Source organism: Durio zibethinus, chromosome 9 (assembly GCF_047325235.1).
Source record: "Durio zibethinus cultivar Kanyao isolate XHJ-2024 chromosome 9, ASM4732523v1, whole genome shotgun sequence".
Classification (NCBI taxonomy): Eukaryota; Viridiplantae; Streptophyta; class Magnoliopsida; order Malvales; family Malvaceae; genus Durio; species Durio zibethinus.
In genome coordinates, this window is record NC_143170.1 from 5,463,301 (window position 1) to 5,482,036 (window position 18,736).

Below are 18,736 nucleotides of genomic sequence, written 5' to 3' on the forward strand. Positions count from 1 at the left end.
TTTGCTCTTCCCTCCTATCTCCTGCTAGTAAAAATAGCTTTCTTTTGTTGAATACTATAACATTTAATCCTTTATTTTTGATAAAGACGTTTTGATGTAGGCTTGGCTTGAGATTTCCTCCTTACCAATGCTGATAGTTACCCTTTAAAGATTTTCTCATAGAAAAATGGCCAAATGGGCAAAATGTTTAAATCCTTATAATATACAGTTTGAATAATGCTTTGTAAATGGCTTCTTAAAGGTCTCTTCTGCATTTGTTATTGAAGCTCCAAAGGCCTTTATGGCAAAAGCATATATTCCAATCTATTGAATCATTAATCACATTTGGCAACCTCACATTTTGGTCCAAGCTTACAGATAAAGGAGAATAGGATGCTAGCATCTATATATATTGATATGATTTTTGTGGCTTACCTTATTTATTTATTTTCTGGATAGTAGCCAGAAAGGGTTAAGAGAGTGAAAAGCATTTTTTGTCCATCAAGCTAATTCAACGATGTTCTTGTCTCAATATGACAGTGGCACACTAACCAAAGATAGAATTGCAGACAACAGCAAAGAAAAGGATAAAAAAGATGGAAGACTGTAAAAATACAGGGTAACAATGTTCAAGAAACCTTCTCAATTCTCACACAATCACACCAAATAGCATTTACAGAGAGGAGAATGTTTTTTTACATGTACACCGTTCCAGTAGTTGAGTGCATCCCAACAATGCTGGCTTGTACTTGGGCAAGTTTGACACAAAAACCTGCTGCACAATGCCAGCAGAATCCAAGCCGTTAGAAAAACAGCTTAATTAATTGTAGCAGCATTTGTTAGTAAAACCTGCTCTTAACATATCTGTAGCTACTTTCTTTAGTGGATTGGTGTTTAAGGTGGGCAACATCAGCCACAATTAGGCTTGCTTGTCTCCATTAGATGAACTGCAATAAATAAACACCAATCAGATATTAAAAAGCATACTAATTTCTACATAGAGTTATGCATTGGCATTGCAGGTAACTCACGGAGTCACCCGTCATATAATTCATAAAAAGTAAGTATCCATTAAATGGTTTCTCCTGTTTTATTTCTTTTGTCTAAAATACATGTATGCAAACTTAGACTCCACACCAATGTAAAAATCCTTGCCGTTGGCTGTTATAAGTAGCTCACTTCTGAAACCCATATAGTCTCTCAAGTCTGCTGCATCCGGTTTCGCCAATTTGTCAAAAAATGCTTAGATAAATGAGTAGCACTATGGGCCAAGTTAATGTCTGATACCTTCACTTGCTTCACTGCTTACCTCTATGAACTTCGATGGGAGGCTTGGTACTGCCATCATTTGTATCAGCAGCACGAGTAACGTGTTCAGACAAGTTGACAACGTATTTCCCCCACTGCATTGGCTTAGCAGATGCTTATGACCTCCCCTGTGATGGGAAAAAGACTTAAAACAAATCCCCTTGTCAATACATGCAAAACTGACCAGGATGTTCTTTCCATCAATGCAGCATGGATGCATGTGGCTTAACTACTGATAGCAAACAGATAGTATTCAGATGCTAAATGTTAAAACTCAATCTCCAGAAATATCCTTGTAGGTGTAGTCATAACCACTTGCCGTCGTTTTCACAATTTGAAAGGCAAGAAAAGGATTGAGACTTTGGATAATAAACAATAAAATTCTGATAAAGAACCACAAATGACTCATTTCACTATACAATCTCTGATCAACATTTCAAGAAATGAAGTCTCTATGCAGGAAATCCATCTGCATGCAGTTGATTCAGACAAAGTAGACCATAATACAAGGCAAGACAACATTATGTTTGTATATAACTCAACATCAGGTAATAGTGAATTAGTAGATAGATTGCCATGTTGGATTTCTGCCTTCAATATGATAGTATTATTCATCTATTTAATCCTAATAATGAGTCAGAATTATATTCATTTTCCCCTTGTTCATAAAACCAGTTCTTTGCTTTTATTTTGTGACTGGTTCCCATCAAATTCTGGTAACAACAAGCTTCAAGGAATCTACAAATTTATCTGATAACGAAGTGACGTCTAGTAATTGTGGAAGCTCTAAGGAATTTGCATATTTTCTCTGAAAAGTGAAGTTCCCTCGTACTCCAGTCAAAGCATATTCATTCGACCTAGCAACTTCACATGTAGCAGCTACTTGAAAAACATCTAACAATTATGCTAAAGTTCACAAACACATTCTTTACGAGACTGAAGCTGAGGCTCCCTTTGGATTCATGGGCCCCTGTGGAGGAGCGGTTACCAAAAGTTTTTGTGCCAATCAGCATTAAGAAGTCGATTAGATTCAATCCATCTGTGAAATTTTTATCAATTGTTCACTGACTCTTTTTGGTTTGGTGTCCATTTGATCATTTTTTTCTCATTTGTCCCTTATTTTATATTATAAATATAAAACATCATTATAATTTAAAATTTTTTTATTTTTATTGTAATTTTTATTTAAAAAATATAAAATAATTTTGATAATTTAATATAAAAATATTATTTGATGTAATATTAATTTATTAATAAAATTATTATTTAACTTTAAAATAATTTAATAATTTTTAAATTATTTATTAATTTTATAAGTACAAAATAATTTAAAATATATGATTATATATAGTTTTTAATTTAATATTTTTAATGATAATTTTTATTATAATTTATTTTACCATCACTATTATTTTTACATCTAAATACATATATCACCACTAATTTTAATCTTATAATTATTATAATTAATTTTATTTTTATCATTATTTTTAATCTTATTAAAATAAATATCATTTCTATTCAAATAAAGTCTCTAACCTCTTCCGTTTGTCCATTGAACACGCGAAATAAATAGCAAGAATATTCACCTGTAGCCTTGATTCCTTGGTCCCGACTCATCCTCGGTTGACAAAACTTGTGGAAGAACCCTTAAGGGCATTGGATTCTCACTAATGTTTCGCATTAACGTTATCCATACAGTTTTATCGATATGAAATACATTCATAAGCTGTCTTTCTTGTAATAAAAATTACTTTCGCATCTTTCAATGAGTTTTTTCTTGAACTAGTATATTTCTAAATCTTAATTCCTTAATAAGAGTAGTTTTAAATTTTTTTTCAAAATAAAGATACTTTCACTCTAATAAAATTCCACATCAGCTTTTGTTCTACGTTATTATTTTCTTCCTTCGATATTTCTCTTTCATAACTAGAGGAATGGTTAGATGTCGATGTCGAAATATAACTTGCGTCGTCTTACTTTTCCTCATATGGCTCTGGGCAACTCCAGCAACCAGTTCTCTCAGAGATAAAATGAAATGGAAGGTCCATGGAGTCCTGCTTACTATTTTCTTACGCACCATGGACATCATGATCCCAAAACAGTATGTCACTATCAGAGTTTCCACCTTCACCATCTTCTGCTCTTATCGAGTACCGTTTTCAGAATTACCAAAGAAATGCTTGGATAGAATGTATGAAGAATATTTGTTCCAGTAATTAAATCATCATCCCCAGTATGAACACCAGCCACAGTTTTGAGATAATGTAGTATAGATGCCAAATGAAGCTATTTCTGGTGATAAGGCTGGTGTTACTTAGGTTAATAATCCATGTGCTAAATGCCCCCCAAAACCAGGAAGCTTTCATACAGAATGCAAATGGAAAATTGCATTTAGGGTTTTATTATCAAGATCAAACTGATCCCTCTTCTATTTACGGTGAAACAGACGGTCATGAAAGAGAATGGATTTTGCAGCACCAATTGAATCGTCGTGTTGAGGAAGCGAGAAATCATGTACATGAGCTGGAAGATTGAATGGTCGGTATGTTCTAGATGGTGCTGGCATGAATTTATCTCATAGGCACGCTAGTTTAGCTAATGGCCATCATCTCCCTCAAATTATGCTCATCACCGAATTGGATATGAATTGGGGAATGAAGTGTTTCATGATCAAACTGTGGTTGCTTCACACCACATCCACATTCCTTTTAAAGAACATGGAGTCTGTTATGGGAATTATTCTTACCTTTATGGAAGAGATAATGTTTACCAAGCGTCACATGGACATGTATATGCACAATCTTTATGGAAAAATGTTTAGAATCCAACTTATGATACAGTCGTACAGATAATCAACTCAACATTCTGTCATTATGGAATCAGTTTGATCCCCTCAATACATGCTGAATTTTGTCATTTTCATAGAACTTGTTTGGTTGCCCAATCAACCTTTAACTTTAATCTATGAGAAATCTGTTTTCAGTAACAATCTCAAATCACGAGATGATTCTAATGTCACTGGAGCATTAAGGACAAAATTGTTCCTATGGAAGATAGCGAAGCAAATCATGTAGTGAAGATGGAAAAGTCTGATGTTTCAAGTATTTGCTGTCCAAAGCAAAAAAAAAAAAAAAAAAAAAAAAAAAAGAGAGAAAGAAAGATGGCTGATGGGCACAGGAGAAGGAGACCGCAGAGGATATAAGAAAAGAGGTGCTAACGTGAAAAAAAATCTGATATGGAAGTCCACTGAGTCGAAGTATCTTTATTTTAGAACAAAGTTTAAAAATATTCTAATTAGGGAATTAAGATTTCAAATGACCCTTTTTACCCCCAATTGATAGGAATATTCTCCAAATTCAACCGTCCTCTTTTGCAGTTAGATATTTTTTGATTTTATTTTATTTTTCATTTTCTCATCTTTTATCCTTTGATTAAAAAAATCTGTGTTCTTCGGTCCTTCGTCGTCTCCCTTCCCAATTTTTCTCCTTCTAATAAAAAATTGTCTCACATACATGATAATTTCAAAATCTAAGAAAAACCCAATTCAATTCAGCCCTCAAATTCTCAAACCGTTTTAAAAAGTTTTCATCTTGAAGAAACCTTCTTATGAACCCTTAAAATCTACCAACTTTTGTTACTCCCAAATTTCTCTTTAATTGTTTGTCTTTTTCCTTCACATGGCTGCTGCTGCACTAAGATCCAAGCCTTCCGTCGAAACTGCTTCTTTAACTGTCTCTCAGTTCAGGCACTTTCTATCTAATTGCATGCACTATGGTCGCATGGCTAGCTCCTCTCACGGTACCACCAACCGTACCAAATGGGACGACCACTTTGTCAACAGTCGTTATCACTTTACTTCTTTCAAGCCCGTCTCCCTACGCAGCGAAATCGTTGAAAAGGGTTCCCAGTTATTAGATATTAGGAGGAATTCCCACGGTTTAAATAAGGATTTCGATAGAGAATTGAGAGAGAAATTGAGTTATAATAATTGTACGGTGTTGAGTTATTATGGGGACCCACCGGAGGTTTGGAAGCCACCTGGGGATGGGGTTGCGATTCCGGTTAGTGGGGTGAATTCGGGCCGTGGTGTTGGTGGTGGAGGAGGAGGAGGAGGAGGAGGAGGAGGAGGAGGGACTAGTCCGGGTTCTGGAGATGGGTTTGGGCCGGCTTCAAATGATGGTTGTTGGGGAGGATCTAATCTGGGGCATAATTTTCCGACTCCCAAAGAGATTTGTAAAGGATTGGATAAGTTTGTGATTGGGCAGGAGAGGGCAAAGAAGGTGATTTATCATTGTTTTATTGGCTTTGTGATTTTTATTTTTATTATTACTATTATTTTTACTCCATCTTAGCAGACAATGGTCATTGGTTTGGGCTATTGAAAGAAATAAAAGTACTTAGAAATAAGAAGCTGCATTGATTTATTAGTTCTTTAATGATATTTGACTGGTCTGAAGTTGTATTCATATCGTTATCTTAATTTGTGTAGATTTGACGTTGAATTATGTTATGCATTTGTAGTAAGGATTGATAATACACTCTGCCACTTGTGGGGTATGGTTTTTATCATTGATGAGGGTGTAAAAATTGAATAATAAAACTTTTCTGGAAGCTACATAGGATGTAAGCATCCTTCTACATTTTGTTTTCTGGTCTAATGTTATGCCATGAATTCAGGTTCTATCAGTGGCAGTTTACAACCACTATATGAGAATCTACCATGAGTCATTACAGAAACGGTTAGTTTGGTACCTTCAAGATATGCAGTTCTTGTTTTGATCTGTTTCCTTCTTTCAATTACTGTACTTGTAAATTCATAATGATAGATGGTTGGGGTAGTTAATTGTTAGATGTGGATCTTTGCATATTTCTAGAAACCATTATGATTCATATTATACGGGGAAACATTTAGAAAATTTGAAATATTTAGGAAAAGAAAAAGGAAAATGTCGTAGGCTCTTACCAATATACATGAACTTTTAGCATATAAAAAATCCTTAGATATGGTCTATTCTTATTAGTTGTGACAGAGAGTTCTTATACCCGTATTGTTTAGTGAATTTGTGCATATCAAGGATAGCTTTAAATTACAACGTTAGCTTTTAAGAGGTGGTTGCTGTGTTTTCTTCTTGTGTGTACATGTTCGTTTGTCTCTGTCTTTGCATGTGCTGCTGTGTTTCATAAGGGGAATATCAGTTATTAACATGTTTCCTTGGCAAGCTAGGCCTGCAGGAGATTCTGGTAGCAACATAGAAGATGTACTAGATGATGATATAGTGGAACTGGAGAAAAGCAACATTCTTTTAATGGGGCCAACGGGGTCAGGTAATTTTTCAAAGTACTTGGTGTAAAAGTGGAGCATTCGACTTCTCTATTTCCACTTTGTGATTGTTAACTGTTTCTTGTAGGTTCATTTCAAGAGGGATTTTCTTTGATTGAGTTGCAGTTTTCTTAATTTATCACAATGCCATCCTATTTATTTTAACATTTAAATTGAGGTGTGAGGATTCTTTGACCTCCACTTTTTCTCATTATTTCTTACTACATTTGTTAACTTTTTGTCATGTTCCAGCCAATTCTAGATTATCTTAGGTAGTTTCAATATTTATTTGACTATTGTCATCTCTATTTTCTGTTACTAGTCTCACATGTTCCCTTTTGACGTTGTCTCAATGACAGGGAAAACATTACTTGCCAAAACCTTTGCTCGCTTTGTGAATGTTCCTTTTGTTATTGCAGATGCTACTACCTTGACTCAGGCAAGCTGCTGACTCTTGATTGTTGTGATTAAATGTCTTTATTACTTACCTGCTTAAATGAATTTATTTCCTATTCTGGTGCTTTTTACTTTCTTATAATTATCTGTGCAATGAACAAGTTAGTAGTGTTTTCTTAAGTGTAATAACCTTCATAGTCATGGAATTTTGTTCTGTTTTCTCTTTTTCTGATGTACTTCTAGGATTTTTTTTTTGTCTTATCAGTGTAAATGAGCATGATTTAGATGAAACTTAGTTAAAAAAGATGATCAAATTGCTCAATGGAGCATACAAACATTGAAAGCAAACTGTGTTTTCCCTTCAATTGTACTGTCTCCCCCACCGCCAGCCTAAGGATATTTTTGGAGTATTATTTAACACCAGAGTTTGATGCTCTAGGTATCTCTTTGCCCGTATCAGCTATAGACAATCATAATAAAATATGAATTTCTTTGGTATGTTTTATTTTTGATGAAATTAAGAGTGAATATATGTTTTTATTTAATTCATTGTTATTATTCTTCATATATTTTCTAAAAATATTTCATCATTGATTATGCCTCTCCATTTGGCATTTGGTTATTTACATGTGTTTTACTTGGAACTCAGTTGTGTCTTTCAAATGCTATGTGCAGGCAGGGTATGTAGGTGAAGATGTTGAATCTATATTATACAAGCTCCTTGTGGTAAATTCAAGAGTCTTATGCACTCTACATGAATTAAAAAGCTTTGAAGTGCAACTATTTTTTCATTTCATGATACCTTTTAATGGCATGCATTTTCTATCTTTACTGAAGTTAGCTTTGTTATTAATGGAAGAATATAATATTTGGATTAGATTAGTCTTGATATGTTTAACTTTAAAGTAGCATTAGTGGAAGTGACAAATTTTGGAGTAGATATGAAAGTCAACGTGAGGCCAGCAAATGTAAATGGGACTTCTTTTATCTCATGAGAAATTTGTTGGGATTTTACACTTATGCCTGTTGTTGATTAATAACCCTTTATGGGTTTTCTTTTATACACCTTTTCAGGTTGCTGACTATAATGTTGCAGCTGCACAGCAGGGCATTGTTTACATTGACGAAGTTGACAAGATTACCAAAAAGGTTCCTTCCTTCATCTTTGCAAAATTCTGTTTTATTTTTTATTTTTTATTTATTCTCTTTCTTCATCTCTTACTTCTTGCTATGCAGGCTGAGAGCCTTAACATTAGCAGGGATGTCTCTGGGGAGGGTGTTCAGCAAGCATTACTAAAGATGCTGGAAGGAACAGTAAGTGCATGGTTTACTAACTGTGGAAGTAGTATATGCAAATGACAATTAGAAGCTGTGGCACCGGATTTTAGGATTATTATCTCAGGTTATGGATCAACTTCAGATCAGATGAAATTGCAAGTTGTCAATTCATAAGCCAACTAATCACTAATTGCAATTAGTATTTAATCAGATTGATTTAATACTAAATGGTTCACTATCCTTATCCATGGAGCTTTTTTTGATGATCCAGATTGTTAATGTTCCTGAGAAGGGAGCTAGAAAGCATCCTAGAGGTGAAAATATTCAGGTAAATACACTCAAAGTTCTAACATTGTTTGATGGGTGTTTACTTATTTATATTATGCACTATGTCAAGCACATGATATTCAATGTTGTTTTTTTTTTCAAGATTTAAGCAGCACTTCATAATGGCAAAATCCTTATGACTCTGGTTTTGCTAGGTCATGCATTTTCATGCTATTGTTGATCTTTTTTTTTTTTTTATGCTTTCACAGATTGACACAAAGGATATACTCTTCATATGTGGGGGTGCCTTTATTGACATAGAGAAAACAATCTCAGAAAGGTTATACCAATATAGAAATTGCAATATTTGTGGCCATTACTTTTAACATACAGAACTTTTTTACCCAATGTCAATTTAAAGTTTCTTGAATGCATTTCAGACGCCAAGATTCTTCTATTGGTTTTGGAGCCCCAGTGCGCGCAAACATGAGAGCTGGTGGTGTTACAAATGCTGTCGTGGCATCATCTTTAATGGAGACTGTAAGTGCTTTATAACATTCAAGATGATTATTATCCATAAATAGCTTAGACATTAACATTTTAGATACTCACATCCCCCCTCACTCCCCTTTTTTCAATAAAGAAGCCCGGGTCGGAGCCCTCTCTGACTAGGAAAGGAAAGAATCTAAATTTTATGACAAATCAGGTTCGATGGCTGTTCTCCACTAACCATGTGTTTGGCAGGTTGAAAGTAGTGATCTCATTGCATATGGTTTGATACCGGAATTTGTTGGACGATTCCCAGTACTCGTCAGTTTATTGGCTCTAACTGAAGAACAACTTGTTCAGGTGAATGATTTACTTTGTTCCTTGTTCTCCAGTCTGCAAATTATATTTTTCTAATAATATTTTACTAGGTTGCTGTGGGATGGTGAAGAATGGCACGAAAAGATTGATACTCTATTGCAGTCATAAATTTTACTTCTTTTATTTGGTTTCATGAATGAAAAGTGTACTTGTCTTACCTTATCCTTTATCTCTAGACATGTTTTTTAAAAAATATAATGGAAGGTCAATGGTCTAAGCAATTTGTCTACTTAACTATGTCCTTTGAAGGTGCTACTATTGTTATTTTAAAATATTCGTTTCTTGCACAAGTCCTGCGATTGTTATTTAGCTTCCTATGTGACTCTTACTGGTACCAATACTTTTTTTAGGTCCTAACAGAGCCAAAAAATGCCCTAGGCAAGCAATACAAAATGATGTTCCAAATGAATGGCGTAAGTTCTATATATGCCCTTCTTTGAAATGCTAATTCCATTTGTATTCAGTACATTTAATTTGTCTGCAATTATTTACAGCCAATTTATTTCACTTTGATCTTCTTTCTCTCAGGTCAAATTGCATATAACAGAAAATGCTTTGAAATTAATTGCCAGAAAAGCAATAACTAAAAATACAGGGGCCCGGGGCTTAAGAGCCATCTTGGAGAATATCTTGATGGATGCCATGTATGAGGTATGTTGTGTTATGCTATTCTGATTTTTGTCATCAGCTATTGAGACCCATTGAGTGCTGGTGTTCCAGTTGGAAGCCAATGTTAGTGCATATGGCGATTTAAATGAACAAAGTTATTCAAGTTGGTTATGCTTGATATGGCTTGTTTATTAAATGACTCTATATGCTATTCAAGAATTTCTGGATGCATAAATGTGGTGCTTTCACCAATCTATGTCTCATATTGAACTAGGAAATTTTGGTGGCTATTAGAATTGTGATAATGACTAGAATTATATTCTAAACTTATCTTATTAGAACTCAGAGGGCCTTTCTTGAAAGGACTTCTCTGTTTCTCTTGCGACGGACCCTACCATCTAGAGAAATGTGTCGGACAATTAGAGCCATCTTTTTTGGCATGCTTTGGCCTTATATGTACTTGGGCACTCCTATGGCAAATCCTCTGAATGGAAGGACCATTTCCAGTTCATCCTTCTATGGGCCCCCACTTTGGTGGGACCATAACTGTTTAATGACTTGTTCTCTCTCCAATCTAGCACTTAGCCATGCCGAACTTCTTTGCTATCTAAACCAAGCCCCAGTGGCGTGGTTGAGCTCAGCTTGATGCTTTCATGGGCATGCATCTTGCGAAATACAGCAGAAAAGTTTCACTAAACTTTTAGTTTGTGGGTTAAACAAACACAAAACTGTGACTAGATTGAACTAAACAAGGTGTCACCGAGTTAGATTGCATCTCTGTTCCTTCCGATGACTCTTCAAGTACATATTTGTTTTGGACCGAGTGCTTTTCTGATACCATGCAACTTTAATTTAATGGATTTTGTTATATCTCTGCTTGCAGATACCGGATGTTAGGACTGGTGATGATGTAATAGATGCAGTGGTAGTTGATGAGGAGGACGTTGGATCCCAAGGCCATGAAAGTGGGGCTAAGGTTCTTTACGGTAAAGGTGCATTAGACAGTTACCTTTCACAACACAAATTGAAGGACTTGGAGGTGTGTATGGCTTGAACACCATTATTAATGTGACTTTGCATGTAGATCAGTATTTATGAAATGTCAGTAGCTAATATTCAAAATTCTGTGTTGCAGACAACTATGGAGGGACCGGATGGGATGCCGGATGTGGAAACGGAGCTTCATTCAGTTGTTGCCAGCATGTGATATTTTGATGAAATTGTAGATGTAATTTTATTGTACATGATAAGTTCACATTAATTTGAATAGATGATTATACGATGATTATACATACAATTACTACCATTTTGTGGAAAAAAATGCAGTTTTTTTTTTTTTTTTTAAATTGAAAAAAATGCAGTTTTTAATTCTACTTAGCAGGTAGCAGGTAGCAACCAACCCCATCTCCCAAATGAATTGATTGATACCAGCCCAGTTATATCAATAATATGGTGATAGAAATTCAGTGTTATTTGATGACTTTAATGCTATTTGATTCATTCAAGATATTATTTTAAAATTATCATAACATTATAAATTGTACTAATTCGAATTAAATTTAATTATTATTATATTCATGTTTATTTAATTTGTATTAAATATATGTAAAATATAAAAATATTATTTTATAAGTTAAGTTGACAAAATAAATATTATATATTTTTTATTTTTATTAATTTATATATATTTTTAATTTTAAATCTTTTTTATATATTTTTTAATTGTAAAATCAAATCCAAATGAATTTTGTTTTGTTTTATTTTATTTTTCTAAATAATTATTTTACCGACATGACCTCTACATAGAAAAAAGGGAAAAAAGAACATCAGATGCAACTTGCAACTGTTATCCTCGTTCCTTACCGGTTACCATCGGTACGTAAAAAAATCGAAATACTCACTAGGTATTTCTTAATAACTGCACAGCGGTGCTGGTGGAAAGTAGATGGAGCAACAGCAATTTGTCAACATATATAATTATGATTTTTTCCCGTTACTTCAGTTCAAACATCCTTAAACACTGTTTTTTTTAAAAAATAAATCTAAAATATGTGTTGTGTCTTAACCCTTTTTTTTTAGTTTATTTATTTATATACATAAAGAACCGTTTGATTTTACCCCATCATCCACCGTTGAAACTTTGAATTTTCACGATCAGCCCTTTTCCTCTCTCTTTCTCTGAAATTGCACCGAAATCTTGGAGGAGAGAGGAAGTAGTCGACAAGCGTAGAAAAAATAAATCCATAAATAAAAAAGAAAGGTGTTATGTTATGTTACCAACAAGACCGATACAAAGAAAATAAAAGAAAAGGGCCAGCGAAGAAAAGAACCGCTTCTTAAGAGAGAAACGAGGGTTGTTTGGTTCTTTGGAATCCATTTTTCTCTCCCAAATCTCTTCTCTCATCATCCCTTTCTCTTTCTCCTCTCTTTCTCTCTCTCTTCCTCTTCCTCTAGTCCGTAATTCAAGAAGAAAAAAAAGGTGAGAGAGGTAGGAAAAGAAAGAGAATTCTGAGAGGCAAAGAATTTCAAATAAATAACAGAATCTGAGATTTTGGGTGGTGTCTGTGTTTTTGAATGGAATTGGATAGTATCGAGTGTGTGTCATCCACAGATGGAATGGATGAGGATGAGATCCATCACCATAATCTGCACCATCCACATCCTCATCATGGCCACCATCAATTCTCATCGTCAAAGCCTCACAACAACACCAACAACGCTAACATCATCAGCAATATTGTGGGTGCTACGGCGATCGCTCCGGCTACCAGCGTCCATGAATTGTTAGAATGCCCTGTTTGTACCAATTCTATGCACCCACCAATTCATCAGGTCTGTTTTCAATTTCATTGTATTTTTGTGTATTGCAATTTTGGGGTTTTTGCCTTTTTCTTTCTATTGTTGTTTATTTTTCTATTTTTGGTTGATTTTGTTTAATTTGATTGGTTGATGGGTTCGAATAGATTTGCTTTGTATTTAAACGGGATTTCATTATATTTTGTTGCTATGAAGGAAATTGATTTGACATTGTTTCTTGGTTTGGTTTCAGTTTAGAATTTTTTGAAGCCCCATTGTTAATTGTGGAAAGTATTGTTTGTGTTATGGTTTCTTTTAAATTTTAACATGAATTATGGATTTTTTTTAAAATTTTTTTTACATATTGCTCTAGCAGAAGAAATTGGAGTTCTTCATTGATGTTATGAATTTGTTATTAGCATGGTTTGTAAAATTGAAATGAACTTTGTATTGATGCCTAGAACGAAAAGATGAAGTACTTATGATGCAACATATTTACATAAATAATTGTGACTTAAAACTGGATTTAGCCATTAATGGATTGATCTTGCTGCTAATACATAGTCACTTTGTGATTTTGCTTATATTTACTGTGAGAATAACATGTTAGATTTCATGTTTAAGTTTAATAGAGGTGATTCTTACATATTGGATTACTACATTGACAGTGTAGTAGTAATCCAATTCATATTGCACTCGGTTCAAGTTTTCAGGGAAAAACTTGGGATAGTCTAGTTTTCAGGGAAATTTTCTGGGATGGTTTAAGTTGTTCCCTGAAAACTTTAACAAAATTAGACAGCCAGGAAAAACTGCAAGTTCCACTCTAAAGGGGGGAACTGGTTACTTTTTCATGTCGAGAGTCTTTTCAAATTAGAAATGTTTTGGATTGGTAGAGGATATTTTCAGACTGGGAGGTTTGCTTGTTTATTGTTATTCTCTAGCAAATAGAGAAACAAGAAATATTTTGATAATTTGAGATTTTCTGTTTTTGCTTGCTTTTATGCAGGAAAGATGTTGCCTTGGAACCCTTAGATCTCTAAATTTTTGTTTGATTAGATTGCAAGGATAGATAATACTATTAGATAGCAAGGGTATATTTATAAATAATAGCGGATAAATAGCTCTCTTTAACACAACAGCTTTTTGCAGTGCCATAATGGACATACGCTTTGTTCTACCTGTAAAACAAGAGTACACAATCGGTGCCCCACTTGTAGACAGGAACTGGGTGATATTAGATGTTTAGCATTGGAGAAGGTGGCAGAGTCCCTTGACTTGCCTTGCAAATACTACAATTTGGGATGCCCAGAAATATTTCCCTATTACAGCAAACTCAAACATGAGGCAATTTGTAATTACAGACCATACAATTGCCCATATGCTGGATCAGAGTGTTCTGTTGTTGGGGATATACCCTTTCTGGTTGCCCATCTAAGAGATGATCACAAGGTGGACATGCACACTGGCTGCACATTTAACCATCGTTATGTGAAGTCCAACCCCCGAGAAGTAGAAAATGCTACTTGGATGCTAACTGTAAGTTTATAATTTTTTTTATAGCATTTACTATTTTTCCGAAGAAGCCCCCACTGCATTTTAACACAATAACAAGAAGTGCCCCATTGTTCAGCCAGCCATGCCATGCCATGCCATGCCATCTTTTGATGAATCATTTCAGGGAGGGTCAGATACAATAGAGGCACATTGCAACAAGCTGAAGAAACTATTTTCTTATAAATAAAATTCTCTGGTCTTTAATAATCTTCTTAATATGATCCTCAATCTGCTAGCGTATCTGCTTTGTCAGGTATTCCATTGTTTTGGTCAGTATTTCTGCCTTCACTTTGAAGCCTTCCAGTTGGGCATGGGCCCTGTCTACATGGCATTTCTTCGTTTCATGGGTGATGAGACAGAGGCTAGGAACTATAGCTACAGCCTTGAGGTTGGAGCCAATGGTCGGAAACTTATATGGGAAGGTACTCCACGTAGTATCCGTGATAGTCACCGGAAAGTTAGGGACAGCCATGATGGTCTAATTATCCAACGTAACATGGCACTTTTCTTCTCCGGTGGGGACAGGAAGGAGCTAAAGCTGAGGGTTACAGGAAGGATATGGAAGGAGCAACAAAATCCAGATGCTGGTGTGTGCATACCAAACTTATGTAGTTGAGAGAATTGATTTTGATAACTTTTTCTTGATTTCTATGAACGCTTTCTGCTGTGTTTTCTACCTCTGCCAACCCTTTCTGGTATGTTGTAATGGATGGAAGTTTTCAGAAGGCTTGAGAAGTTTTCATCTTCTATGAAATGTGTAATAAGCATATTTTCTTCATTAACCTTCTGTTTTCAATAATATGAGCATTAATATAGTGCATTCATCCTGTTATTCTAGCTGTTTAGTCATGGTGATGTTACAAAATGGGCAAGCTTTAGATGGAGTAAGAATGATTGCGAAACCATCTATAAATTAGTAATAAAATCTGTGCAAAATCCAGATTAAAATGGGATTCCTTTTGAAAGTTTTCAACTCTTTGTTGAATCTCTTCCTTTTTGTCTTCGAACTCTCAAATTCTCCCCTCCGCACTTGGGATCAAGACATTGGAAGTCTTAAACAAGGCAGTTTACTACTTTGATTGCCGTCAAATCCATTTTTATTGCTGCAAAACCATTCATGGCACAAACCAACCCATCCTTTCCCCCGGTTTACCAGTGAAAACATCAATCTACCTTCTTTGCATCCCCCAATATCTTTACTTTGCAAGATTCCTTCTAGTCTTTTTACTTATCAAGTTTACTTCAATAAGAAGTCTTCTAGCGAAGCAATTTTTAGATCTAAGTTTCCGCTATAATCATGCGACATTGCTTTGCTTTCAAACCTCTTATTATTATTATTGTTATTATTATTATTATTATTATTATATAATTTTTAAGATTGGATAATTTACCATAATTGGTAAAAATTGAATCCCATCAACTTAATTTCCTTGGAGAAACTGAATCTAGTGATCGCTAATACACCAGCGGAGTACGGTGCAATAAGAGATGGAGTGCATGTTCGATGAACAGAGCTAAATAAGAGACCAAACAGCTTTGAACTACAACAATGAATTTTTTTCTTCTTTGCAGGTTGTACTCGAAGGTCCAAACATCTTTGATCTTCAGTATTAACCAATGGGCGGTGAAGTGCTGCTGCTGAATTATGGTGAAGCCGTTCGGTGATTAGAGTGAGAATTGCCTTGCCTGAGAAAAAGGGAATTGCTAGAATGCTAGAAGAGTTGGGAAGAAGCTGTACTTTGAGGGACAAAGTACTGGCTATGCGCCCTTTATGAACAGGCTGTAGACCTATGAGACTAACGAGAATTTCAGTGTAGACCGTAGAGAGAGTGTAGCAAAAGAGGTGCAATGAAATTGAAAGCGCATCCGATTCCACCGCACCTCAAGTAAACAAAATAGCACGAGGTTGGGGTAGAGAAAAGACTACACAATTTCAGAAAAGAAAAGGTTAAATTCTGTATAAATGAAACGTGCTTACCAGGCTCAATAAGATTCCATCTTCAGTTTTTGTGTATGGTGGGCAAAAAAAAAGAAAATTCTTCGGGGGCTCAAAAGGCACCAATGAAGATAAGCATGGCCACTATTCGAGCACTAAAACCAGGGAGCTCAACACAGAATCTATAGCACTTTGAAAAAATTGTGCCACTTGCAATAATTATTGAATCGGAATTCCCACTAATAATTAGAGATTATAACGTGACTGTAAAACCAGATTTTTCAATATCCACTAATTACACATAAATTGATTAGAGAAGCATATAACTTTACGCCCATAACCTTTCAAAACCATTGAGATCTTCCATGCTCTCTTCTGCAACTTCACTTGTAGACCACGTTTCATCAGAATGGCTTTGTATCAACAGCATCAGATTGTGCAACAGTAGCTTAACAAGGTGAATTTGTATCAACAGCAACAGACTCTATAACAGTAGCTTCCTCAATAGGTCCTTCACTCCCACTTGTGCTTGTGCTTCACCTCCAGCATCAATGGGGTTTTCAGTGGCCAGAGTAGACTCACATTCATCTTCTTTTTTCCCAAACAACTTAGATAGAAATAAAGAAGAGACGGCAGCTTTTGCACTTCTCTTGGCTGCTTCCGCAGCCTCAATTTCTCTACCCTTAGCTTCAGCCTTCAGTCTCTCCTTTTCCTCCATAAGCTTAGTCAAATCCTCTTCTCCCCCTTCCTTTACTCTTCTTTAACAAACTCTTGCAAGTCCTCACTAAAATCAGCACTTTCATCATCCAACATCTGGTCAACCATTTTCAGCACCTCACCCAATTTCCCCTCATCACTAAGTGCTTTCACCATAAACTTATAGCTTGCATCATCCATTTTAAGCTTCTTTACCATTGTATTATAAAACGATTTTGCCTCATCCACCTTCCCCACTTTAACCAATTCATCAACCAATCTATTATAAACAGCCAAGTTTGACCGCAAACCTGATTCCACCATCTTTCTAAAATAACAAGCACCAACATCAATCCTGTTCACTTTAAAACAAGCATCCATCAGCAAAACAAAAGTATACTCATCAGGGCTAACTCCCTTATCACCCATTTTACCATAAAGCTCATCAGCTTCACCCAACAGACCATTTTGACACAACGGATCAATCAAATTGTTAAATGACAAAGTATCTGTACTACACCTATAATCACCCATTAACCTAAAAACCTCCATTGCTTCCTTAAACTTACCTTCTGCACAATATCCATCAGCAATCACATTAAGGCTTCCCAAATTCACTGCTAATCTCCTAGGAGGACTATGCTCATTTTTCATTCTATCAAACAACCTTAAAGACTCATAAAACTTCCCATTCTTACTTAAAGCGTCGAGAACATAGTTATAAGCAACAGCACTCATTTTTATCTTTGAATTCTCCCCACAAGCTTCTTCATAACACTCCATAGCTTCCGTCTCCATTCCCCTCATGAAATACCCTTTCATTAAACTCCCATAAACCACCATCTTTCTTCCCTTAACACCTCAAAAAGCCAAAAAATTCCATCTGAATCGCCACTATTGGCACAATCCAACATCAAATAACTATGAACAACAGGGTCAGGAGCCAAATCTTTCTCCGCCATTTCCTCCTTCATTTCCAAAACCTTCTCCAATTTCCCATTATCCACCAGCCCCTTCACTAAAATCTTATAAATAGTAGGAGAGGGATTCACCCGGTACTCATAGGTAAACTGCTTGAAATTTTCGAGGGCAGTATTAGGTTTTTTACAATCAAGATAAGTTTGGAAAATAAGATTGTGGGAATCACATAGGGAGCAATTCCGGCTAGGGTTATGTAGCGGTGGAGAGAGGAGATCGTTGTATTTGGATTGGCGAAGCTGGGCGTTTAAGACGTCGTTGACAGTGTCAATGGCGGGGCGACAGAGTACACAGAATGGCGCGTGTACAGAGCGGCTTCATCGAGGTCGTTTTCACGGATGAGTTTTAACATCTTTCTGTGGAGGTTGAGGCGGTTACCGGTGAGTACAGTGACGGGTTCGGGGAATTTGGAGGCGTTAGGGTTCTGAATTGGTTTTGGTTGGGCCACCCGCTGGGCCCGTTGTTGAAAGCGGTGGACAGATGAGAGCGAGGGTTCAACGCAAAGACGACGCTTGCAGCGACGGCATCCGGCGGCAGCATCTTATGGGGTGTTGGATGACAGATGGCGAAGGCCAATGAAGGAGGTGGGGTTTGGCTAGGATTTTGAGATGGGTGAGGAAGGTGGGCTTGGAAAGTGCCATATTTTCAGAGGTGAAAGAAAGGAAAGGAAGGGATTTTGTTTTAATTGTGGGAAAATTTGGGGGGGGGAAGGGGGGTGGGGGGTTTTGTTGGGGAGCGTGGGGGTAATA

At 35.8% G+C, this 18,736-nt stretch overlaps 2 protein-coding genes and 1 pseudogene across 3 annotated transcripts; 2 read left to right on the forward strand and 1 right to left on the reverse strand.

Annotated features, from left to right (window-relative positions):
• Positions 1-4,525: 4,525 nt before the first annotated feature.
• Positions 4,526-11,333, forward strand: LOC111309160 (CLP protease regulatory subunit CLPX1, mitochondrial-like). Of its 2 annotated transcripts, XM_022908091.2 has the most exons (15): positions 4,526-5,570; positions 5,968-6,029; positions 6,515-6,615; positions 6,970-7,049; positions 7,682-7,732; positions 8,081-8,155; positions 8,243-8,320; positions 8,556-8,612; positions 8,821-8,891; positions 8,992-9,091; positions 9,296-9,400; positions 9,769-9,831; positions 9,947-10,069; positions 10,911-11,066; positions 11,163-11,333. In XM_022908091.2, the coding sequence occupies exons 1-15, from the start codon at positions 4,968-4,970 to the stop codon at positions 11,232-11,234; spliced, it is 1,797 nt and encodes a 598-aa protein (XP_022763826.2). In that variant the 5' UTR covers positions 4,526-4,967; the 3' UTR covers positions 11,235-11,333. The 2 variants fall into 2 exon arrangements, with proteins under 2 accessions (XP_022763826.2, XP_022763835.2); XM_022908100.2 differs by lacking the exon at positions 7,682-7,732 and having other exon boundaries at positions 4,663-5,570.
• Positions 11,334-11,975: 642 nt separating this feature from the next.
• LOC111309170 (E3 ubiquitin-protein ligase SINAT5-like) lies at positions 11,976-15,209 on the forward strand. The gene is made up of 3 exons (XM_022908111.2): positions 11,976-12,859; positions 13,973-14,359; positions 14,631-15,209. Exons 1-3 carry the CDS (start codon positions 12,602-12,604, stop codon positions 14,991-14,993), a joined length of 1,008 nt encoding a protein of 335 aa, XP_022763846.1. The 5' UTR covers positions 11,976-12,601; the 3' UTR covers positions 14,994-15,209.
• A 1,295-nt stretch (positions 15,210-16,504) lies between these two features.
• Positions 16,505-18,666, reverse strand: LOC111309176 (pentatricopeptide repeat-containing protein At3g49240, mitochondrial pseudogene; annotated as a pseudogene).
• Positions 18,667-18,736: the final 70 nt, after the last annotated feature.

Bases quoted from the DNA above. Each gene is read 5' to 3' on its own strand.
- LOC111309160 (XM_022908091.2), top strand. From the start codon at position 4,968: ATGGCTGCTGCTGCACTAAGATCCAAGCCTTCCGTCGAAACTGCTTCT. The intron at 5,571-5,967 runs GTGATTTATCAT...CCATGAATTCAG, and splicing joins GGCAGGAGAGGGCAAAGAAG to GTTCTATCAGTGGCAGTTTA. The intron at 6,616-6,969 runs GTAATTTTTCAA...TCTCAATGACAG, and splicing joins AATGGGGCCAACGGGGTCAG to GGAAAACATTACTTGCCAAA.
- LOC111309170 (XM_022908111.2), top strand. From the start codon at position 12,602: ATGGAATTGGATAGTATCGAGTGTGTGTCATCCACAGATGGAATGGAT. The intron at 12,860-13,972 runs GTCTGTTTTCAA...AGCTTTTTGCAG, and splicing joins TGCACCCACCAATTCATCAG to TGCCATAATGGACATACGCT. The intron at 14,360-14,630 runs GTAAGTTTATAA...CTGCTTTGTCAG, and splicing joins ATGCTACTTGGATGCTAACT to GTATTCCATTGTTTTGGTCA.